This window comes from Lemur catta, chromosome 2 (genome assembly GCF_020740605.2).
Source record: "Lemur catta isolate mLemCat1 chromosome 2, mLemCat1.pri, whole genome shotgun sequence".
Lineage (NCBI taxonomy): Eukaryota > Metazoa > Chordata > Mammalia > Primates > Lemuridae > Lemur > Lemur catta.
Genome location: NC_059129.1, coordinates 44,438,033 through 44,462,878, shown reverse-complemented (window position 1 = coordinate 44,462,878; position 24,846 = coordinate 44,438,033). Strand labels below are relative to the sequence as shown.

Sequence of the window (24,846 nt, the reverse complement as noted above, 5' to 3'; positions counted from 1 at the left end):
TGATAGTTTAAGCTTAAGAATACAAAGAGGCTAGGCATGGTGGCTCGTGCCTGTGATCCCAGCACTTTGGGAGGCTGGGGTGGAAGGATCGCTTGAGGCCAGGAGACCAGCCTGGGCAACATAGTGAGGCCCCATCTCAAAAAAAAATTTTTTTTTAATTAGAAGAAAAAGAAATAAATAGAAGGTTATGTTTTCCCTTTAGTAATTTATTATATATTTCTACAAAAGGAAGTTTATACCTCAATAATAAGGGACAAGTTGAATGAGATAATGTTTATATTACTTTCTAGCTCTGAAGTTCTGGCTCAGGTGCTTTTAAAAAACAAAAAATCACCTTAAGGCCAGACATTTTAAAATCAGGTTCTCCATTTGCTTACTAAGCCCTGATTGTGTTAGTTTGGCACTTGATTCCACCTTCTTAGCTACTATCCTGAAGTCCTGTTGGCTCATTCTTATTATTGTTGCCAAAGATAATATGTCTATGGGTAAAGATATTAATACTGTGGCCTGGGAAATGGGACTGACTTAACCATAGCTTTAGTTCCGCAAGTACTTGGGTGCCCAAGTTTCCGTTGGGCAGAAATGGGTGTGAGTTTAAAAAGCTATATTAAGAGCTGGGCAGTCTGCTTCTACCTTGAAGTCTGACCTTGGGCCCGTCACTTTTACCTCTAGACTTTATTTTTTGTTTTGTTTTTTATTTTTTTAAGAAATGAGATCTTGCTCTGTTGCCCAGGCTGGAGTGTAGTGGTACAATCAGTGGTGCACTACAACTTCAAATGCCTGGGCTCAGGCAGTCCTCCAGCCTCAGCCTCCCAAAGTCACATGCTACCACACCTGTCTGATTTTTTTGTTATCATTGTTGAGATGAGGTTTCGCTACGTTGCCCAGGCTGGTCTCGAACTCCTGGCTCCAAGCCATCCTCCTACCTCAGTCTCACAAAGGTGCTGGGACTATAGGTGTGAGCCACTGACCCAGCCTCAGATTTTTTTATCTAGGAAGTAAAGCAGCTTCATTGGATGATCCCTTCCAGTTGTGGTTTTATTATCACAAGATAGTAAGATATCTGGCTAGCAGTTCCTACCTTAGTATTTATGGCATTCTGGCAAGAATTGGGAATGGTCATCCTCTGTGAAACAAGCTTATTAGGCCATCTTTACCTCTTTATTTGTTTGGTTAAAAATACACCCATATTATGCAGGGGATGAACACATTCTGGAATGTGAGGTCTAGAGGTGATACGTAGGTGACTGAGATTGTACCATGCAGAAGGCATATTCATGATGACCCATTATGGTAATAACTTTGGAGGGTCAGAACTGGTATTTATTGTTGGTGTTTATAAATCAGTGGCTTCTCAAATGACCTTTCTTTTACAGCTATTATATAAAATCTGTAAACAATGCAGAGCAATAGCCAAAGCAAAGAGAGCGAGGAGGCTTAAATATGATAAGACTCAGTGAGTTATATTAAAGATACTTTAGTTCTCAAAGCCAGGGGGGAAAATGTCATTAGTCTTACTTACTGATAGCTTTCATAAGACTGGCCTTTCTCATAAGAATTTGGTTTCTTGATTAAGAGAAAGAAGCATGTGACTTGTAGCTGAGTATGCTAAACTTACTGTGTGCTTACAAATGAACTTTTTTGCGGGGGACAGGGTGTCACTCTGTCATCTGGGCTTAGAGTGCAGTGGTATCATCATAGCTCACTGGAGCTTCAAACTCCCGGGCTGGGCTCAAGTGATCCTCCTGTGTCAGCCTCCTAAGTAGCTAGAACTACAGGCACATGCACCACCATACCCAACTGATTTTTCCTATTTTTTGTAGAGACGGGCTTGCTGTGTTGCTCAGGCTGGTATCCAACTCTGGCCTCAAGCACTCCTCCTGCCTCAGCCTCCCAAAGTGCTAGAATTACAGGCATGAGCCACTGATCCCAGCCAGATTGTTCTTTAAGGCCTACATCATATTGGTTTATGAGATTCACTTACAGCCTCGAACACAAGTCTTTTGACCCCCGCCATTCCTGGCACTGTCCTAGATTTCTAAGTGAAGTGGCACATTGCATGTACAGTGTTAAATCGAGAGGTTTAACTTTTATGGTGCTAGTTTACATGAGGATTTATATTTTCTTTGATGATAAATGTGCCTGGAATGGATTCCCATTTGTGTGAGTCATGCTGGTGCTGCTAGTGAGTGGCTTTTAGCTGCTTCTCAGAGGTGAAAAGAGTTGCTCATTCCAGGAGTGAACAGCAGATGTCACTACACCTCCACTTACTAGGGTCTGACTTAACTGTTCTGAAACGACCAGTTCTTCACAGAGCTCCCAAACTACTAAGTTTAAATTGAGTTTTTATGGCTATGTGGTACTCTAAGATCTCCTCTTTTTAATACAGAGCCCACATTAAAACTTGAGAACGAACACAGCGTAAGAGGGTTTTCCTCAATTCCCTTCACTGTCCTTTTTAGTATATTTGTTCTAGGCTTATGTATTACCTACATTTCCAGGTAGCTAACTGACGAAATGTATTTGCGTTTTCCTGTCAATCTTTCAACAGTTATTTAGGCGCCTAGACAATTTTTCTTACTTGTTTTTAGCAGGGTTCACACATGAAAAGCTCCTTGGCCTTTCTGTAGCTTCCTTTTTGAAACCTCCAGCAGGAGTGTAGATGCCACTGTTCACTATGAAGTGAGGTACTGAAGATCAAAGGGAACCACTACTGTATTTTTCTGTTTGAACTGTTAGTGTTGGCAGTTGAGGAAATCAGAAACTGAACTATGACTAAATGTCCTATGGGGCACCTTTTAAAAGATACCTAGGATTTCAGTGCAGAGCAGAAGTATGGTTTCCCTGTACAGTCACGCACTGCATAATGGTGGTTCAGTCAGTGCTGGTGGTGCCATAAAATCATAATGGAACTGAAGAATTTTTATCACCTAGTGACATTAGCGTGGTTACTTTATTTTTTTAAATAAATGTAGTGTAGCCTAAGTATACAGTGTTGAAGTCAATAGTAGTGTGTGGTAATGTCCTAGGCCTTCACATATACTCACTCACCCAGAGCAACTTTCAGTCTTGGACGCTCTATTCATGGTAAGTGCCCTATACAGGTATACCCTTTTAAAAAAATCTTTTATACTATATTTTTACTGCATCTTTCCTGTTTAAATGTGTTTAGATACACACATACTTAGCATTGTGTTATAATTGCCTACAGTATTCACTACAGTAACATGCTGTACAGGTTTGTAGCCTAGGAGCAATAGGTCATAGCATATATCCTAGGTGTGTAGTAGGCTATACTATTTAGGTTTATGTAAATACACTCTGTGATGTTCAGATAACAATGAAATTGCCTAATGATGCATTTCTCAGAACATATCTCTGTCAACAAGCAGTGCATGACTGTATTACAGAAAAGCAAAGTTGGTATTAAATTGGTTATTTTAGAAAGTTTGAGGCATACCAAATTCTTGGCGTCTTTTGATTGTATATATTGAGAAGATAGCCAGGGCGATATTATCTCCCAGTTTGTCTAGATTAGTGCCAGTTTACACCTTTGTCCTGGTGTAATTATTAATAGCTAGCTCTCTCTTTTGCTCTCATTTGTCGTAGTTTGGACAATATACAATCACTTTTGGGACTCTAAATTGTCCCAAAAGAAGGGGGAATTGATAAGTTGCAATTCTAGTAATTATAAGCATTTTTTGACTCAAAAATTATGCCTGCCCTGAATTTTCTGAGTTAAACACATGCAAAATAAAGCAAAAACTACAAAGAGCTGTGAATTCTGGGAACAGTAACTTTTAGGTTTCTACCCATTGATCATTGTTCTCTGGGATAATGGTTTCCAAATATGGCTGTGTATCAGCATCAGCTGGTAAGCTTTTTAGAAACCGAGTTTCATGGATTTCACCACAGACCACTACTGAATTTATACCAGAGTTTGAACTTGACATTAGCAAAAATGTAGAAATGCATGCAATACAATGTACTGGACAACTTTTTTAGCAAGCTTTTAAAACTAGCATATAGAATAACATTTCTTTCTATGGTTTGGATGATATTTGGGGTTTTCAGCAGTGGCTGCCTTGTGCCCTAAGGATATGCTGGCATTGATATGAGTTGCCTTTTTGTTTCAGATGTCATCTGGGTGATTCTCAGTGTGGAGGTGGGTGGACTTTTAGGAGTAACGCAGCAGCTGTCATCTTTTGAAACGGAGTTCAACACACAGCCGCATCGCAAGGTAGAAGGAAACTTCAACCCGTTTGCCTCTCCCCAAAAGAACCGACAATCAGATGAAAACAACTTAAAAGACCCTGGGGGTTCCGGGTTCGACTCGATCAGCAAAAACACATGGGCTCCTGCTCCTGACCAAACCGAGCAAGATCAGAATAGACTCTCACAGAACTCTGTAAATCTGTCCCCCAGCAGTCACGCAAACAACTTATCAGTAGTGACTTACAGTAAGGTAGGTGCCCTCGGAGAAGAGGAGAAGGGGTAGGTGGTGGGCCTTGGGAATTGTGATATCTTTTCATGGCAAACCTACAATCCTAACACTGCCACTCCCGGAGGAGGTTCTTTAAGACTGCTTAGCTCTCCTGCCAACAACAACAACAACAACAACAACGCAAAAGCCTACCCCTTCTCCCCTCCCCCCCACCCCAATCTTCATATCCCGTGGATGTTGCTGCATCCATATTTATAGTTTACTCCTGTCTCTCTGCTCTGGTTTGGGTATTGAAAGAGCAAAGTTCTTTACCTTTAGCATTTAAAAGAAAAAAGGAATGTCAAAATATCATTAGCCATGCTTCCATTGCAAATATATACTAAGCTTAGAGCAACAACCACAACACATTTGGAAATTGTTCCTACTTTGTTTTTTGGTTTTGGGTGGAGTTTTTGTTTGTTTTTGTGAGGAAAAAGACAAGCTCAATTATTTATCCTAAATATTGTTGTTGGGCTTTTACGTTGTTTACCCTGTTTGCATGTTTTCTTGTGGATGTCCTTTAAGTTTATTATAGCCCATTGACTTCCTCACCCACAACCCAGAGTGGCTTAAGTTATAATTTTGACTTTTCAAATGTGAGGAATAAGTGAGAGAATTGTTGGTTGAGTTAACCATGATTTTAAATATTCTGATTATTGTGAGACATTCTTTTAGGTGTTTGATTTCTTGATCTGTTTCTCTCCATGCTAGTTGATTAAACAGCATCTTCCACACTGCTAAGGTGATGGTGGTTCCTCGTTACTGGTTTTGGCTGGGTGAATAAAGCCCTAATGCCGACAGCTCATTGTGGTAGGTGGTTCATGTGGCGGAGTCCTGTGAGCATTCCTGCGCATTCTTCTCTGATGATTAGCGCTGTGCATTAAGCCCAGCATCCCACCTGTATAATCATATAAAGTGTTAAGTCTCTCCTTGCTTCCTGTTGGCATTCACCCTCAATTTAAAAAATAAAGTTGATGTTTATTTGAGGGGCAAGTGGCTCTTTTATATGGTGACAGTTTGAGAAAAGAAACCTGGTGATGTGAATCCTCTTTCTCCACGTTGTCTAGTCAGAGGGACTTGATTCAGTGGTAGTAGTACAATGAAGGATTGTTTTATTGGTTGATTGGATGGTCATTAGAAAAGGTTTTCTTGGAGTCCTGCTAGTTGTATAGGCTATAAGAGAAGTAAATTGGCAAGAGTAAATTCCCTATATTTGAGGAAAAACTTTTTACATCTTAACACTCTAATAAATAAAAGATTTTATTCTAAGCTCCTATTTCTCTAGTTTTTTTCTTATTTCCTTCCTTCCTTTCTCCTTTCTTTCTTCCTCTCCCTTCCTCCCTTCCCCCCTCCCTCCCTTCCCCTCCCTCCCTCCCTTCCTTCCTTCCCTTTCTTCCTTCCTTCCCTGCCCTCCCTCCCTCCCTTCCTTCCCTCCCTCCCTCCCTCCCTTCCCTCCCTCCCTTTCTGCCTTCCCCTCCCTCCCTCCCTCCCTCCTTTCCCCTTCCTCCCTCCCTCCTCCTCCCTCCCTCCCTCCCTTCCTTCCCCTCCCTGCCTTCCCCTTCCTCCCTCCCTCCCTTCCCCTCCCTGCCTTCCCCTCCCTCCCTCCCTCCCTTCCTTCCCCTCCCTGCCTTCCCCTTCCTCCCTCCCTCCCTTCCCCTCCCTGCCTTCCCCTCCCTCCCTCCCTTCCTTCCTTCCCTCCCTCCCTTCCTTCCTTCCCTCCCTTCCTTCCTTCCTTCCCTGCCCTCCCTCCCTCCCTCTCTTCCCCTCCCTCCCTCCCTCCCTCCCTCTCTTCCCCTCCCTCCCTCCCTCCCTCTCTTCCCCTCCCTCCCTCCCTCCCTCTCTTCCCCTCCCTCCCTCCCTCCCTCTCTTCCCCTCCCTCTCTTCCCCTCCCTCCCTCTCTTCCCCTCCCTCCCTTCCTTCCTTCCCCTCCTTGCCTTCCCCTCCCTCCCTCCCTTCCCCTTCCTCCCTCCCTCCCTTCCTTCCTTCTCTTCCTTCCTTCTCTTCCTTCCTTCCCTTCCTCTTCTCTCTTCCTTCCCTCTCTCCCTCTTGAGTCTGTGACTGTTCTGGGTTGTAAATGAGCCAGCCTTAGGCTGTAAGCATGCCTTGTTAGAAGGGGAACTGGAGGCAGTTGAGTTTAATGGGAAGATGAAAACCATTTGCTCCAGTGATTTTGTAATGGAAGCTCCTTTACCCAACTGTGATCTGTCTGGCTCAGCCATTGTTGTAGTTAGGAGAGTGCTGGTGTTCCAGGACACCACTCATCTCCCTGAGTTGTGAACCCATTAGTTGTTTTTCACTCCTTCAGGGCCTGACACTTTTTAACTGACCCTGTGATGATTGCCTGCAATTATCACAGAGGAAGTATGGTAGGCTCGTGTTTTCTGCCTGCTTTAATTAAGGTCCTACCAAGTGTTGCTGCTTTTGGAAGGGCTGATCTGTGGTAAGGCTATTAAAGTATTTCTTAAAATTGATGAACTCATGGGATGATACCTAATTGTTTTCATGGACTCTGTAGGATCATTTAGAAGTAGCATTTGCAAGAACTACAGAGAAAAGCTTCCCATTAGAGATAATATCCAAGAAGACTATTGACTATAATGCATTGAAAATGTGAAATTGTGGTCTCCTTTTTTCCCCTTAATCTAAGCAAAATCTTAGAAAGCATTTATATGAAGCATCCAGCAAGTTCTCTGAAAGCATTTCTGCCTAAAGTTGAGTCAGTTCTACCTCTTAGGGCTCCTTAAGAATGGGATAGGGTGTAGATAATCATCAGTAAGTATTTATTAACACATCTTCACACTGTTTAGAGCAGTGTACATTGTACATTAGGAGTCTCGAGAGAGTAACAGTGATCCCTATCCACTAGGAGTTTACAGTACAGTTGAAGAGATGAAACATGCACAAAGCAAATTAGCAGTTCAGTCAAGATGAAGTATGAATTTGGTCAGTAGAGAACAACACTGTCAAAAATGTATAATTTTAATCCTAGTGCTTTGGGAGGCTGAGACCAGAGGATCACTTCAGGACAGGGGTTCAAGACCAGACTGAGCAATATAGTGAGTTGATGTCTCTACAAAAAAGTTTTTAAAAGTTAGCCAGGCATAGTGGTGTGCACCTGTAGTCCCAGCTGCTCAGGAGGCTGAGGCAGAAGGATCGCTCAAGCCCAGGAGTTTGAGGCTGCAGTGAGCTCTGATGATACCCCTGCACAATAGCTTGGGCAACAGAGCGAGACCTTGTCTCAAAAAATATAATGTCTGGGAGGGAGGTGCAATAAGAGCTAAAAAAGCAGAGATGAAGTGGAGATGTAGTTGAAGGAAAGGGCTTTTCAAAGGGTGGGTGAGATTTGGAAAGATGGACAGACAGCAAGGATGGTGGTCTGGAGAATAGTTTAAGTGCCGAGGGCAGACTGAGTAAGGGACCTGTGGTCTGGAGGTGTGGGTGATGGGCAATGGAAGATAGGTTTGGTTTCAGTGTGTTCCACTGAGGAGAAGGGGATGAAATAATCACAATTGAGTTTGAAAAGAATGGGGACTATACTTAAATGGATCTGAGTAGACATCTATCTATAGATTTTTGCTAGAGGTAAACCTTAAAAGCAGAAATAATCCTAAACATGTATATTTGGCTTGAGAATAATTTATTTATTTATTTTTAAAGGCAGGCATGCTTGAGATTCTGAAGTGTATACTTGACAGTGATGATATCAGGTATATATCAGGTATATATCAGAGTTGTTTTTTAACTGTCCCTATGTGCCAGGCATGCTGCCAAGTACTTTACATGTATCATCTCATTTTCAAATGAGGAAACAAAAGTTCCGAGGGGCTAAGTAACTTGCCCATTATCACACAGCCAATGAGAGGCAGAGCTAGGATTCAAATCCAGGTGCCCCATTACTAAAAGGTGTTTGCTGCTAGGTGAACCTGGGCTTTCCCTAGATCCTTTTGTTGGGCTGGAGGTTGTATTGAGGGAAAGCATGAACTGAGTTGATGACCAATATCAGCAAGGCATAAAAGAGGCAGAGTTTAAATAAGACAAGCAACTCTAATGGAAACTGAGTGTTGCCTGTGGCATCCCGTTTGTTGGCTCTTTAAAGTAGTAACTTCTTTTCCTGTTTGGTAAAAAAAAAAAAAAAAAAAAAACACGACTGTTTAACTCTCAGGGTACACAAACTATGTGGAGTTTATAATAAATTAGTACCCTTTTGTTTATGAATGAATGGAAAGGAAGAAAGAGACCTCTGGGGTTCTGGAGTTGGGGAGTATTTTCTGTTCACCCCAGGTGCCATCTTTGTTGGATGGGTAGGAGGGGTGCCTTATGTACTGGTGTCAGGGATCGCTGAGTTGGCAATAGATTTGATTTACTCTAAAGAAATCCCTGCCTGCCATCAAGGCTGGGAAAGAACATGACGCTCTTGGAAGCCGGTGACCACACTTTACTTTAGTAGGATAGTTTCCTGCTGCCTCCGTAGTTGTAGTTTAACTTGCTAAGGTTGGTAGGATAAAATGAAAAGATTGCTTTAAGCACCTGCTCTATGAGGGCTGGGTTGATATGTCAACAGAATGGCACATCTGTCAGTGCCAGGAACTGGACACCTTGGAGTCCTTCCCCAGATCCTCTTAAATAATCATAAGCTGTCTGAACTCAGTGCTCTGTCCCTGGGGAGAAGCTTTGGTTGGGAATGCCTGCCCTAGCTGCATCCCACAACCCAGAGGGCCTGGCCCCTTCCTGTGTATGAGCTGTCAGAGGGAGTCAGAAAAATAAGTATATGCTGACCCACTCGAAAGATTCATAAATCTGGCTCCTTGCTTTTGTTAGAAATTAGCTGGCCCTGTCGTCAGCTCAGTTGTGGCTGACCTGTCCCAGGTGAACAGTAAGATCAAGTGCTGGTGAAGGTTAGAAGCTGTTTCAATTAACCTTTTTTATGTGATTAGCTCAAGAGATGCTGAAGACCAACAGTCAGGGTAAGATGGGTGCTCACTCTGTTGACTCAAGGCTAGTGTTGCCCTGAATTCTAGCACTCTGAGTCACCTCTGGGGGCAGGGTGGCTTCTGTTGAGACATTGTGAGAATGATGAAAAACAGTTTACAGGTATGGAAGGAGAAAGAAAAGCTCTATTAAAATTAGTTACATCTTTTCCTTATGTGCCAGTAATTTAAAAAATCTCAGTGTTTTCTAAGAAGGCTTTACAGAACAATAAGACACTAAATGATCTCATTCAGGACAGCTGGAGTAGGAGCAAAAACCAAGGATCTGTTCTTCAGGACAGCCACATGCTTTGCTTCCTTTCTCTAAAGGAATAATAATTTACACTGGGGGAGCTGAAAAGGATGCTAAATTCATTAATTTTGTTATTTGGCTCTTTTTTTTGTTCTTACTTTTAAAAAAATAGGTCTGATTTATGTCACATACTCCTCCCTTAAACTGGATTATAGTTTGAGCCACTATATTACTTCTGCCAAGTGCTGGTTCAGAAGGAGAAACTTGTTATTATCTTTGTGGGGAGATTCATCGCGCTCCTTCAGCACCAGCCACTGCTGAGTGCCATCTGCCCCTTTTCGTGTACGCACTCTTTCGCTCATTCTCGCTCGCTCTCTCTGCCTCTCTTTCCTTCCCTGACAGCCACCCTGTAGGAGCATTTTGTATCTGGAGCTACAGCAGGAGTCAGTCTGCTTTGATTACATCAGAAATTAGCCATTTTTCTAACCTGCTGCTATGTTTGTTGACTAAGACATAGAAGAGTTACTTTCTCTCCATCCAGGTGAGGGTTTAGAAATAATAGTAGGAGGTATTGGAGGAGGTTTGGGAAAAGCAAATATTTTGCTCTGTGGGCCTGAAGATGTAATGGCTTATAGGTCTTACTATCTACTTTGAAGTGGCCAGTAAGTTTAACACAATAATAAGGGACCAGTTTGGGGTGACTTAGTGGAATTGGGCCCAACATATTGCTCAGTTCCAAGGGCACTGAGTTTGACCAAAAGGCAGATAGTTGGTGTCCTCAGCTGGGCTAATGGTTATGTGATGTGTTAAGACGGCATCAGTGTAACCTTCCCACTGCCAGGAAACCTCACAGATTCTTATTCATTCGCACATGCAGATCTTTTCTTTGAAAGTTTAAAGATGGTTCAGAGAGAAGCTGGAAGGAAAATTTGTGTCCCTTGATATTTTACCCAGCCTGTGTTCTCTGGCAAAGGACAGGTATAACAAGAATACTCTACTCCAGTCTGATGAAAGTGCAGTAATCAGAGCTGCAGTAATCAGGCACAGTGGCTCATGCCTGTAATCCTACCACTCTGGGAAGCCGAGGAGGGAGGATCGCTCGAGGTCAGGAGTTCAAGACCAGCCTGAGCAAGAGTGAGACCCTGTCTCTACTAAAAATAGAAAGAAATTATATGAACACTAAAAATACATACAGAAAAAATTAGCCGGGCATGGTGGCGCATGCCTGTAGTCCCAGCTACTCAGGAGGCTGAGGCAGGAGGATCGTTTGAGCCCAGGAGTTTGAGGTTGCTGTGAGCTAGGCTGACGCCACGGCACTCACTCTAGCCCGGGCAACAGAGCGAGACTCTGTCTCAAAAAAAAAAAAAAAAAACACAAAAAAAACACATCCCAATTGCAGTATTCAAATATACATTGTATTAGTTAAGCCGACAGCTATGGGTTTTCTGTAGTATGCGACTGTATTTCAAATGGGGATCAATGCAGTTATTAACCAAATGTTATGTGACTTCTCTGCTATCAAATCCCTTCTCCCCACAAGCTACTGCTTTCTCTCTAGCTTCCAGGAAGGGAAAAGATACCTTAGATAGAAACCTTCATAGTCACTTGCATTTGGATTTTTGTTGACATTGAAATTTCTGTTAACTGACTTCTGTGACAGCAACACCTGTACCTCTTGAAGTTACAAAAAACCTGCCAGTATTCCTTGATTGTGGCCACAAGATACAGTCTCTGAGGTCTTATTTTAAATTTAAAATCTCCATTTGAATATACTGAGTATAGTAGAATTAAAACATACTTAGGGGCTGTTCTACTGTTCCTTTAAAGTTCAGTTTTATTTCTGCAAAGGCTATCTGGAAAAAGAATATTTTAGGCAGAGGGACAGGTGGTGTAAGCCCTGAGGTAGAAGTTGCCTGTTGTATTCAAGGAGGCCAGTGCCTGGAGTAGAGTAATGAGAGGGAGCCCAGAAGGAGAAGAAGTCAGAGGACAGAAACCAGATGGTAGAAGGCTTTGTGGCCCTTGTAAAGCTTTGGGTATTTGCTCTGAGCCATTCGAGGATTTTGAGCAGAGGGGTGGTGTGGTCTGATCTCATGCTGTAAAAGGATCACCCTGGCTCTAGTGTGGTAAATAGAGGACCAGGGTAGGAGGAGGGGAACAATAGTGAAGTTAGTGCAGTCATCCAGGCAGAGAAAATGAGGGGTTTAGACCAGGCTGGTGGCAGCAGAGTTAAGAAAAGTGGTCCAAGTCTGGATCTGTTTTGTAGCTAGAGCTAATAGGATTTGCTGATAGGTTGGAAGGGGACGTAAGAGAGAATAAAAGATGACACCAACTTTTTTGGCCTGAGCAAGTAGAGGGATTGGAACTGCCATCAGTGGAGAGGGAAAAGGATGTGGTGGAAGTGGGAGAGTTCAGGGTTGCATTTTGGGGACACTAGATATTTCTGTAAACATCCAAATGGAGGTGTTAAGCAGACTGTTGCATAGTTAGATATGGAGTGTAGGAGAGAAGTCTAGGTAGACATATAAATGTGGGAGTTATGTCACATGGGAGGTATCTAATGCTATAAGACTGGATGTGATCCCCTAAACAATGAGTACACGGCAGAGTTTCTCAGCTGACTCAGACTGTTGACGTTTTGGGTCAGATAAGTCTTTGGGGGTGGGGAGGAGATGGGGCAGTGTCGTATGCATTGTACAATGTTTAGCAGCATCCCTGGCCTTTTTTTTTTTTTTTTTTTTTTTTGAGACAGAGTCTCACTTTGTTGCCCGGGCTAGAGTGAGTGCCATGGTGTCAACCTAGCTCACAGCAACCTCAAACTCCTGGGCTTAAGTAATCCTCCTGCCTCAGCCTCCCAAGTAGCTGGGACTACAGGCATGCGCCACCATGCCCGGCTAATTTTTTCTATATATATATTTTTAGTTGTCCAGATAATTTCTTTCTATTTTTAGTAGAGACGGGGTCTCGCTCTTGCTCAGGCTGGTCTCAAACTCCTGACCTCGAGCGATCCACCTGCCTCGGCCTCCCAGAGTGCTAGGATTACAGGCATGAGCCACCGCGCCCGGCCAGCATCCCTGGCTTTTTACCCATTTGATGCCCAATAGTACCACCCCCCCTTCTCCCAGTATGTTTCCCCAAAATGTCCCCAGACATTGTCACATGTCCCCTGGGGGACACAATCTCCCCACTTGTTGAACCACTGGTATAGATAGAGAAGAGGTCCAGGGACTGAGCTTAATACTACCTAACATAGAAACCACTTCATATTAATACTATCTAAAACAGCTTTACTGCATTTATTTTTATTAATTGACAACACCCTTGTGACTTTTGTAGTTACAATCCTCATTTGACAAAATAATAGGGAAATTATAAGTGACTTGCTCACATTCATACAGCAAATTGAGGGTGAGCCATGGTCTGGAACTCAGGGACCCAGTTTGAATCTAATGTTCTAGACCACACTGTAATGAGGTTTGTTGGCAAGTGAAGTTTGTTGGCTATTCTCTGAAGGTATTATTAGTTTATACACTTAGTGTTGGGTTGTAGAGACCTCCTTGTTCATCTGTAGGAGCTGCAAAAGAATTTGTGGCCCAGGAGGAAACAACGCAGAGCAACTGAGGGACCTGCCCCAGTTTGCTGGCAGATTAGCACATTCTGTACCAGAAGGGGCTTGCCAGGAGACTCTGGGTTTGATGATGTTACGATGACTCTCTTTTGAAAACCCAGAGGAGCCAGTAAAGTCCTCCCAACCTTGTTGGTGTTTGCATTGGCATGGGTCATGTGTGCATTTTAAAAATAAATTAAGCAAACACTATGGGCCTTAGAAAATGTCCTTTGTTTGTAAAACTACTGTCTGACCGAGAATAAAAAGTATCTCCAGGAACTCTCCTTTTTGTACCTCAACAGCTTCAAAGCTGTTCAGCTCCATTTTATTTGCTTTGGGGCTTTGAACATTGTTTCAGACTGTTCTGATACTGGGCAATCTTATAGCTGAAGCAGAGCTCGTGTTCCAAAGATTGCCAGCATATTTTATTTTGGTTGTAAGGACGTACTCTCTTCTCTATACTCTGAATTCAGCATTTTAACTTCTGATGAAAGTTCTGAAAGTAAGACTAGTGAAATTATAGGTTCAGATAGACAAAATTTAATTTTAAAATGTGAGACTTTGTCTCCTGGTGTAGATGTTCAGGTTTCAAATTACTTGTTCTCAGCTAGTCTGCTGTAATTGTATTCTAGCAGGACTGGCACAGATGTAGGATTAAGAGCTGTGGTACCTAGGGGAAAGATGTGGGCTTCCTTAGAGCTCAATTTAAAGTGAAACCTTTCCAAATCTGTGGACATTCCCCTTCAAAGGCTTGAGGGTCTTGGTCCTTTTGCTGTGATTTCACTGCCTAAGGGTCAGTTAAAACTGTTTGCTTTACATAGAGGTAGCTTTGATATTATTTAGCCTCCTGGGTGCTCAGCTTGTGCTAATCCCTGTCTTCAGAGAATTTACTATCTGATTAGATAGATGTGACTAGCCCACAGGAAAAAATGAAAGCCAGTAAAGATTGAATGTGTTGAGTTCCAGTTGACTTTGAAGTGCTCGCAGGAATTTGGAAGAATGAGAAACCAGTAAGGTTTGGAATAGTCAAGAAAGTGATACCTTGATGGATGATGGATTTGAACTGAATTAGAGGAAAGAGGAACCACATGCAGGAAGGCCCAGAGGCAACCACAGTCAGGGTGTGTTCGTGGAACACTGGCCAGCCTGGATGTGGTGAGTGAGGTGTGCTTAAAGAGGGTGGGGTAAATTTTGGAGGAAGATCTTTGAAAGCCAAGCAAAGGAGAGTTCACATTTAATGTGAAAGGAAACAGTGCCAGCAATGCTTTTGAGCAGGGAAATGGCAAGATGAAACTAAATATGGCTGAAAGGAACCAAAGAGAAAAAAGACAACTTATTCTGTTTCCTCAATCAGTCAGCCATTATAGGGGGTGATACCTGTGAATTAATTATAAAAGAGACAGGAGATGATGGCTTATAAGGAAAGGGTGGTTGACAAAGGGTTACAGGAGCCTGAATGGAAATTCTGAGAGGAAGTAGGACCAACAACTTCATCCCATGTCTTAGCAGAACTCCCATAGTGTAGCACCAGTGGCTACATGGCTAGGAACTTGGATAAGATTCTCTCGTTTGTGTATGCCCACCCAGTGAGACTCCTATCAGTTTTTTCTTCCTTTTAGGAATTTCCTCTATCCTAGGAAATGGCCATGGGAGAGCTCTGTCTGCCAACGTCCCACTTTGATTCTAGCACACTTACAGTCACATGAGATCTTTGTGGTTAGAATTCCAAATATCAAATAGCTTTTTCTGAAGTCTTTACTGAAAGAAGTCGTCAAAACTCAGCTAGGATCGTCCATCTCCATGTAGAACTTGATGTGTGGAGGGAGGAGGGATGAAAGTATGGATGATAGAGGAAGGATAGAGGGATGGATGACGGTGGTTGGAAGGGTGGGTGAATGGGGGAGGAATGGATAGATGAGAAATTCCCCAGCAGGACTGTAGAAGTTAAGAGCAGCAAAAAAATTCCTTGCAGAGGTAAGTATAAAAAATGATTTTACTTGCCTGGCACAGCAGCGCAAATCTGTAGTGCCAACTAGTTGGGAGGCTGAGGGGAGAGGATCACCTGGCCCAGGAGTTTGAGTCCAGCCTGGACAATATAGCGAGACCCCACCTCCTTTAAAAATGATTTTACAGGGCTTTAAAAATATATTTAGCACCCTTATTAATATAACTGAGTTAAGCTTTTAAGCACAACTAGGTGGCTATGAAGTGAGCCTGCCCTGTGATCTGCCCTCATGCATAAAAGTTTTTTCACTATTCTTTGGCTGTTTCTGATGCTCATTCTCACCAGTGCCTCAAATATATCTTTGAATTTTGGAAGACTGTCACATGAAGATGGCTTGAACAGCAATGTTAAGTTATGTGCAGAAGTCCCTTCATGCTGAAGTAGCTCTGCTATACCACCAGCGAGCCTCCCTGAACAGTTGACTGTCACCAAGGAAAGGTCCCTGGTTTGCATATTCCTGAGAAAGTGCTCATTGCCCTGCCTATTACTCCAATACAGACTTCATTTCATTTCTAGTTAATGAGAGACTAATGGTTTGATCAGGGGCTAGGCAGTCTCTGGCTTTGCCAGCCAGGCCAGGCCTGTGTTTGCGGTACAGAATCTGGACAGGACTTAGTACTAAACCCTGTATTCTTGTATGTTTGCATTCAGTGTACATAAGTGATACAAAAGGAGCACTAGGCGGGCGAAGCGCTGACCAGGACGGGCCCAGGAAATGAAAAGAAAAGGAGAAAGGAGGGCCTCGTGGTGTTATCTGATGCTGCCATCAGTGTACACCGGGAGAGAGCATGTTATTTCGCAGCCATGCAGCAAACACTCCTGTCTTTTTATTAACCTTTGTGAACCTTTTTATTTATTTAAATCAAATCACAAATAAAAGCAAAATAAAGACAGGTATGTGAAAGTTTCTGTGTTGTGGTGGTTTATCTAAACAAGCTTTCATATAAAGAAAGAGTAACTCAAAAACCTCTTAGTGAGAATCCTGTGTCATTAGGAATTTTAGCCTTTTTTCATCCTGGAAGATTAAAAAACAGAGTTTGCTCAAGTAGGGATTGGACAAGGGGCGGGGGAAAGAGCTGGCTCACCAGTGCAACATGTTTTACAGCTCATTCATTCGTTTTACTGACACTTGGGGCAGAAATAAGCGTCAGGAACAGGTTCTACTGCTGAAAAATTGGTGAATAAGCATTTTAAAAAATCAAAAGTTAAAAAAAACAGCTAAAAACAGAACTAATGCCTGTTTTTTAGTACATTGGCATACAGTTAATATTTTCTGTCAGTGACAAATGTTTAGCACTCCTTTTTGGAAAGGTTATTTTGACTTCTGTATAATTTTAGAAAATACTCTTAAGATATTACAGGTACACCCTCACATAAGATCAGTGATAACAAAATCACTGGCTAGGAGTGACTCTTGCTATTCCACAGGGGCAACTATAAACTATCATGAAAAACAAATCAGAGAGGCAGTTGTTATTTTCAAGTTTGCTTTGAGGACGGGATTATAAGTATTAGATCTTAAATTGTCATTTCAGGAGATTGTGATGGATGGGACTGAGCTTTTATGCCTATAAATGTTCTCTCTAAAAAATATTTTAGGAAGTCAGCCAAATAATGGCTGCAGTAGTTGTTATTGCATTGTGGAAATGCAGTTCAGGACCTGGCCCAACTGCTGTAATCTTTCAGCTGGCTCGAGGCAAAGATCTCATCCCCCACACTTGGTGAGCAGGGGGATATCTCTGTCTTAGCTGGTGACCATGGAGCCTCCATCTTTTAAGAGGGCTCGCCTGCTCTCTAGCTCAGTTTAACTTAGATCCCAGTGCTCACAGCTGTGACAACTGGTCCATGCAAAGATTAGGGGAAGGCTGAGGCAAGACAGGTAATACCTCAGCCCCTATGGCTCTGAACAGTCTCTTATCCCTTAGCAAACGTGGGACTACTCCAGGCAATATAGCCTTTGAAAACTCATTTCTACGCAAGTTGGGTAGGCTTTGGCCAACTGGCCTTTAGACCTGGAGTTCTTTTCTGGGTTTATTTATGCCCTCTATTAGCGTGGGTAAATCAGTCTTGCTGCTAGTCCTTATGTGATGGGACATGATTCTTCATAGAGGGGGTGGCTTTCTCCCTGGGTTTTGAAATCATGATGGCCTTGGTTTTTGCTTGAGTTAAACTTGAATTCAGGGGTCTTTGGTACCATCTGATGCATCTATCCCTTACCTGTTTTCTTCATCAGTGGTGGCACAGTGGCACAGTTGTTATAGCAGATCCATCATTGATGCCAGGTTAGTTAAAATATTTAGCATCTACTTTTTCCTACATATAATAGTTAGAGTTGCTAGGCTCCAGAAGAGAATGAGTGAACATTATCTGTATTGCTAAACTCTACTTTCAGGCTGGGGTTGAGGTTGCCACCAAAACCTGTTACACCAGCTCTTGGAACTCCACTGGAACCTGAAATGTGGATGGGCCTCCCATTTTGAATGTGCCTCCATCCCACTGTTAGGGAAGGCCCTTCCCGCTTGGCCTCCTGCCGTGGGGCACCCTGGACAAGCTGCTCTTGGAATCTCTGTCAGGCTTTTCTTCTATGACTGGTATTACATTGCCTGTGTTCTGTGATCTCCTTGTGGCACCTATAATCCTGCATGTGGGGAGTCTAGATTGTAAAGTGATTTCAAAATAGAGTTGGCTTCCTCTCCCTTCCTTGAAATGATGGTAGTTAATTTGGGGGCAAGGAAAATAAGTAAAGCTTTTTCCTCAAGCCACCTTTCTGCACCAATTAAACATCAACTCCAATATGCCATTCTCTGGGTAAAAGGGAATTAGGTAGCATTTTTCTTCCCAAAAGGCATGGAACCTCAGTCAGTAAATAAAAGATCGGTGATAACCATAACAAGCTAAATGCCACCCTGAATGGTCTGAGGGCCAGGACACTCAAGTGGAAATATGGAAATGCACGTCTTTATTTCTTTCTCTGCCAATTGCATAGAACCTGTTCTATTTTTCTGTTAAATGGGAATCCACAACAGCTCCTTGGCTAAGTCATGTATTCCCTTCCCCAAGTATTCCAGACAAGTCACAAGTACTTGCTTTGTAAGGGTCCACATGAAGTGTGTGGAGCTTTGGACTAGAAAGGAAGCAGTTAAATTTAGGGTAAAGGGGAATATATTTCATAGAAAACAAATGCTGTTTGTTTTTCTTGTTTTCTTTGTGCATTTTTTTCTGCACAAAGACTTTTAGCATGTGTTGGTTCTAAATCTTAAGGGAATCTAAGCTTTTGTTGCTTTCCTTGGGTCATTCTGGATGAATAATTGTTGTCAGGAAGTGCTGGGTCAGAGCAGCCTGTTTCAAGCTGCTTTACTTTCTGCATGTGATGAATGTGACCCTCCTACCAAGCCCTGCAAAGTGGAGTCTGAGAGCCCTTTGCTGCCCCAGCCCACACTTGGTTGAGTGGGTAGATACTATAGCCACTGAGGTGGCTGCAGCCTTAGGTTGCCTGCTGAAGGCATGGATGGCTCAGGGGCTGTCAGGCATGTGGCATTTTGGCATTTTAAACACTAGCTGCTCCATTCATCAGTGCTATGCAGTTAATCAGGTTACCTCACCTCTCTGAGCTTGGAGATCGTACTTGTCTCAGTGAATCTCCGTGAGGATTAAAGAGAACATATTAAGTGCTACTGCAAGCACCTGGCACATAGCTGATACTCCATCAGTGTTGGCCTGCCCATCCTCCAAATCCACCTCAGGATTTTTTTGTTTAGTGATACCACCAAGCAGCTAGTGACATACTTGTGGTCTTTTGGGCCTTTATATGGAAAAACCAAAAGCAAAACCAATTTCAGTGCTTTCTATGGAAAACACTGAAAATTTTTATCTCATGTTCCCCATTCTTAGCAGCTTGACCTCTGGCCTAAGCATGACTAAAGAGCACTTTTCTCAGAATACTGTTTTTGAGCCTCCTGAGCCAGGCACTTGTGTCTACTCCTAGGCCCTTAAGTCTGGAAAGATTTAAGGAGGAACCTAAGGTCCTATGAGAGGAAGGGACCTCACCCAAGGTAACTTGGTGAGTGAGTGCAAAGCTGGGATCAGAACCCACATCTCCTTCCAGCTGTGCATGTCCTGCATCCCACTACAGTGGAAACTGGGAGGGTTGTGCATCTCCAGCTAACCCCCTCCAGAGAGCCCAGCCTCTCCTGGGACCTAGGAGGCTATGACCAGATGGATGGCATGACCCAGATGCTTGTATCCCCAGGCCACACCAGCTCTTTAAAACTTGGTTTTGATTCCTGGTTACCCATATTCAAGGGAAAATAAAACCTTGGTTTTGAAAGGGCCAATATTCCTGACTTACAGAGGTCTGACACTCCAGGTAGTAGTCTGAGAAATATCTGCCCTCCTTCATTTATTAACTCAACAAATATTTATGGCATCTACCAAGGTCCAGGTACCATGCTGGGGCGATGCTAGTGAACAAAGTCATACTGAAAAGGGATTCTGATCACTGACGATCCTGCAACCAAGCCCTTTTATTTCTTTTCAAAATGGTGTATCATTTTTAAAGCAATCAAATTCTGACCCTGCCTGCATTCCATCAAACTAATAGAAAATGTAATCTCAGTCATTCTTGTGCCTCCCTGTCCCAAGTTGTGCCTAGCCTAGATTGAGGATTTTTAACATAGTTGTCAAGCATCGGAAAGTCCCCTCTGGTCATTTGTCATGGGTATGGCTGAGATGTCTGTTCTCTGTGCCCATTTGATCTCTCTGGTCCGGGGGCCTTGCTGCCTGGGCCAATTTGGGTGTAGGATCCTGGGGAGGCTGGTCGCTAGTTACCTTTGCCCTTCCATGTCTTGGCAATGACTGGGTCCTATCAAGGAGCGAAGACAAGGAGAATGGGGGGAGGGCAGAGGGAGCACGTGTCATCAAGCAGCGTGTTCACGTAGCTCCTTTTGGTGTTGGCACATCTTAGTGTCTCATTCTTAAGGGGAAAGCAAGACTATGAAGCCTCTTCCACCCAGCCAAGCAGCATAAGAAGTTGGAATAAACAAACCTTTTCACGTGTCAAGGCAGAGACAGTATAGCCGGGAGGAGGAAGAACGCTGCAGTCCATCAGACTTGGTTTTAAATCTTGGCTCTACCTCTCACTAACCATGTGACCTTGAACAAGTCTCTTAGTCTTTGCAGTAAAATGGACATCAGTGAAATAGGTTTGGTAACACTCACCTGGCTTTAGGGCAGAGGTGAGGATTAAAGACAATGTAGGACAAGCTCCTACCTAGTACCATGCCTGGGACCTAGGTGCTGAGTAGGTAGTTGCTGTTTCCACTGCAGTGCTCTTGTTGATATACACGTAGTTAGCCCGCAGCAGCAGCGGCCTACATCTGAAATTAAGATGCATAAAGTGGTATATGAGGATCTTTAGCAGAGAGGTTGAGATGTTGCAAAGGAAACAGGAAAGCTTTGTGACCTGGGTGGAGAAAGGTTGGTGCCAACTGATCTAACCATTGAAAAATGGGGACTATCTCTCCAGCCTCCCCTCTCTTTGGATGGTGTGATTCAGTGAGAAATGTTAACAACTTGATACCTACTGTCTTTAGCCTGCTAATGTTTTGTATGGCAAGGATAACCCTGAGTCCTTGTCTGTGCATTGGGGTTTCCTTCTGGCTCACTGGGAACTATAGATTCTTGCACTTGGTTTGGTTGTCAAGTTGCACTGCTGTGTCTACCATCACTGACTGTCTTCACTCTCTTCCAGGGGCTCCACGGGCCTTACCCCTTCGGCCAGTCTTAAACGGGTGTCAGCAAGAAGAAAAATTAACAAAAGACAGAAGGCCTGACTCGGGGGGGAGGGGCAAGGGGCTCCTCTGGATTGCAGACCACATCGCACGGACCCCTGGCTCTGACCCCCCATCCCGGAAGAAGAGGAAGAAGCAGAACAGACTAGTTTTGAGTAAACTCAGTATGCATGTGTGAATGCTAAATTGCAGGAATGGTGTTGAGGCTACCGAGAAGAAATCCATGCAGCCACCTTGGGTTTTGTTTATTAGGCATCAGTCTAACAAGTCCTTAGGTCACTTGGGAAGGGAAAAAAAGTTTAAAATGGGGGAAAAAAAGCCATTTTTTTAAACAAAAATTATTTTGCCTACAGAGAGGTTGTAGTTTTGAGCACATGTTAATTTTTTTCCTCTTCCCCTACTTTTTTTTTTTTTTAATACGGGATAACATACTCTTTATAGAATAGTGCTTGCTCTGGAAATGATTCAGGTTAAAAGCTGGCGTGGCATGTTTGGGGACTCTGCGGATCAGTGCTACAGGAGTACATCTGCTATGCCACATGACTCCAGAAATCTCTGACCCCATTTGTTTTTAATGGCATCAGCCAATGAGTTATCACCTCTTTTCTCTTTAATCTTCTGTTGATTTACACCTTTGACATTTGTATTCGTCAACCCTGTGGCTTGTTAGCACCAGAACCTCTCTGAAGACCAAACTTCCCTGTGTGGCCAGCAGAGGAAGCCTTGAGGACAGATCTCAGGTGACGTGGGATTTTCTGAGGCCGAGAGGTGTCCTTCTGCACACCCTTGTAACAATTCAGATTGCTTTTCTTCCATGTTTCTCTTGGCAGAGAGAAATGCCATCTTGCTTACTGCTCTTTTGGATTCTTCCCGCAGCGGCTCCCCATTCGCTCTGGGAACAGTGCCTCTGTGCAGAGTGTGTGTGCACACCCCGTGCACATGCCCGGCTGTTGGTGTAGCTCACCAGCAAGTGTGCAGCAGGCGAGCGTGACAGTGGCACATGATTCTCTGTTGTCACACAATTCCTTTCCCTGTGTTTCCCTTCAGTTAATTGTCCTTTATGGTTTTTTCACAGCCGATTAGTGGAGGCTGAGCTGTTAAGGTGTGAAAATACAGCCCCAAACGAGGACTTTGTCATGGAGAAGGGCCACAGTCACTGACTACTTGATCTTGGAGACCACATTTAGATAGAAATGAGAAGACTGCCCCCTGCCCCCTTCCCCATCAGAATGCTTGGTTACGGCTGAGGAGGTGGGCAAGGAGCAGCCCAGCTGGAGCAGGGGCTCATTGGCTGACTGCTCACTCAGGCAGGTGTCCCCACAGGCCTCCTGTGGATTCTGAGTGGGCTGAGATGTGGATGTCTCCATGGGAAGCTTGAACCAGGCTAGAACAGCTGTCTGCCAAAGATACAAGAATATGCAAAGTCCCTCTTCTCTTCTCACCCCCTCCTTCCCTGGAGTCTCAGTTGGTTTGAGAGCCAGGGATATGGATCCAGCATGCGGTTGCAGGGTCACCTGTGTGTTATTACACCCCCATCCCCCCAGGGGTGTGAGACAAGCAGGCAGACCAAGTGATGAGTGGCTGCAAGGGGTCATATAGCCTGGGTGTGGGTGAGGGTCTGCCTGCCTGTCTGTTTCTGTCTGGGTGTCTGAGTTCCAAAAATGTGTGTTGTTTGTTCCTCCTCATCCTCTTTGGAGACTATTGTTTTCTAAAGCTTGATTGTGGGAGAAAAGCTTGTATGAAATTCCCCCTTTACCTCCCCACCCCTTAAAAATAAAAGGGGAAATGAACTTTGGTCCACTGGAGAAGCCCTGAGGGTGAGTGGAGGTAGCTTGCTGAGCAGGGCGGTGCAGCTGGGTCTGGGGCTAGACTAGAGCTTACTCTGGAATACCTGCTTTCTATGCACACGTGCGTGCCCCATTCCCTAGCAGAGCAGAGGGGAGTCCCTCCTGGGTGCTCACACCACAGGGTTCAGGTTGGCTTTTTGTCTGAGGGCCTTACTAGGCCCAGATTTCTGCTGCTGTTGGTGCCAATCTCCTGGGACACTGCCACCCTGGAGCCCGTACGTACCCAGCTGTTCTTCCCACTTAACAGTCTCAAAGCAGCCCATCTCCACTGCCCCTGGCAGGATCGTGGGAGGCTTCACAATCCCTGCTTTCCTGGCTTCCTCATCTGCCCCACACTAGGTGCCGTTTCCTAGCAGGGATTCCCTGACCTGATTCAGCAGGGATTTCATAGGCCACCATTAGTGTGTCTGGCCCTGCCAGATTATCCTGCTCCTCCTCCTGCTTGTAGGCAATCAACGCCTGGCAAGTTAAATGTCCTGAGCACCTTGGCTTCCTTCCTAAGAACAAACCATTTCTGTGCACATCCCTAGAAAGGTGAGCTCCTTGCAAGAGGGCCAGAGCAAGTGCAAGCCTTGGAGTAGGGTTTGGGGTGGGGGTCCATGGCTTCCCCAGGCTCAAGAGGCTATCAGTACCCTTCATTCTCCCCCTCCTCCCTAGTATGGGTTTGGAGCAATGCCTAAAGCCCCTCTCTGCTCCCCTGCCTAATGGGGTGGTATTGGCTACCTCTCAGCCCCAGTAGTCCCTGCTCCTCTTAGAATCTTCACCATGTGGCAGGCTGCCTCTGGGCAAGACCACCAGTGTCTGGCACTAGGAGGTGAGGCAGACACCATCCTTAGGTGACAGAGTCTGAGCCCAGCTGGGGAGACAGGGGCTCAGGCTTGGGAAGTATCTGTGTGCATGGAGTGAGGTGTGTGTGTTTGGATGTGTGTGCATGTGTGCATGCCTTTTTTCTTTTTGCTGTGGAGACAGTTGAATTTGGGGCATTTTTCTAGACGTTGTCAGCCCTCTCTCCCCCAGTAAGGCCTGGCTGTAACCTTAAGTTCATCAAAGGCACTTCCAGCCTGGAGAGAACTTCACCAAACAGCTGGTGTGGCCTGAGGGTGGCCATGGTGGGAAGTGGGCATGAGAATAAATACCTCCCCAAATTCAATCTGAGCCCCAGCAGGAGAGGATGGCAGAGTTGCCAGGCTCAGAAGGGCAAGCTGATTACCCACCCCACCCTGCCTCGCTCCGCCTTTCCTTGGTTTCCTTGGGTGAATGCAGGAGCGGCAGTGGCTGCCCTTCCGCCTCAACAGTGGTGTGTGTAGCAAGCAAGCTGGGTGGGTGTTTGCGGTGGGGCCTCACGGTGCCTAGGAGGAGATGAAGATGAGGAGGTTTTTCCTTACTGTATAAATGAATATTTGTATGATTAAATTAACACACACAAAAAAATACTTTCATATGTGTCAGTGAGTTTTATTGCACCCTCAAGCCTCCTGTGACCTGCACGGCCCATAATAGCTCTGTGGTATGTGCTTTTTCGTTTCTCGCTCTTTCTCTTTTGCAGATGGGAAAACTGAGACACTGAGGTTCATTATATGTTTGGGAAATTAGTCCCGGGATTAAAATGGGATGAGGTGCCTAGTGACCAGAAAGGTAAGGAAACTGCCTTCAAATGACCTGTAGGTCCCTAGGGCACTATGCCTCTGTTGATCACCACTCTATCTCCAACATGCAAGAAATACCAGCCAGATTAGTGTCGATCAGCTAGCAAGCATTGTTTGGGCCCTTACTGTGTGTCCAGCACATAGCACAAGTACAGGAATCCCATGGGAAGGAAGCAGAGCATCACTGGCATCTTCCTGCTGGGAAGGCAGATAAGCCAGAGTTGGTGACTCCTACCTCATTCCCTTCTAAAC

General features: G+C 44.3%; 1 protein-coding gene across 4 annotated transcripts in view; it reads left to right on the top strand.

Moving 5' to 3' along the window:
* Positions 1-24,381, top strand: part of ILRUN (inflammation and lipid regulator with UBA-like and NBR1-like domains) — a 92,122-nt gene extending 67,741 nt beyond the window's left edge. The window contains exons 4-5 of one of the 4 annotated variants that reach the window (XM_045543529.1): positions 4,137-4,465; positions 21,062-24,381. In XM_045543529.1, coding sequence (XP_045399485.1) covers positions 4,137-4,465; positions 21,062-21,097 — 365 coding nt within the window. In that variant the 3' untranslated portion in view covers positions 21,098-24,381. Of the gene's footprint in view, positions 1-4,136; positions 4,466-15,963; positions 16,220-21,061 lie in introns of those variants that run through there. The other 3 variants (XM_045543531.1, XM_045543533.1, XM_045543530.1) reach the window with 3 other exon arrangements.
* Positions 24,382-24,846: the final 465 nt, after the last annotated feature.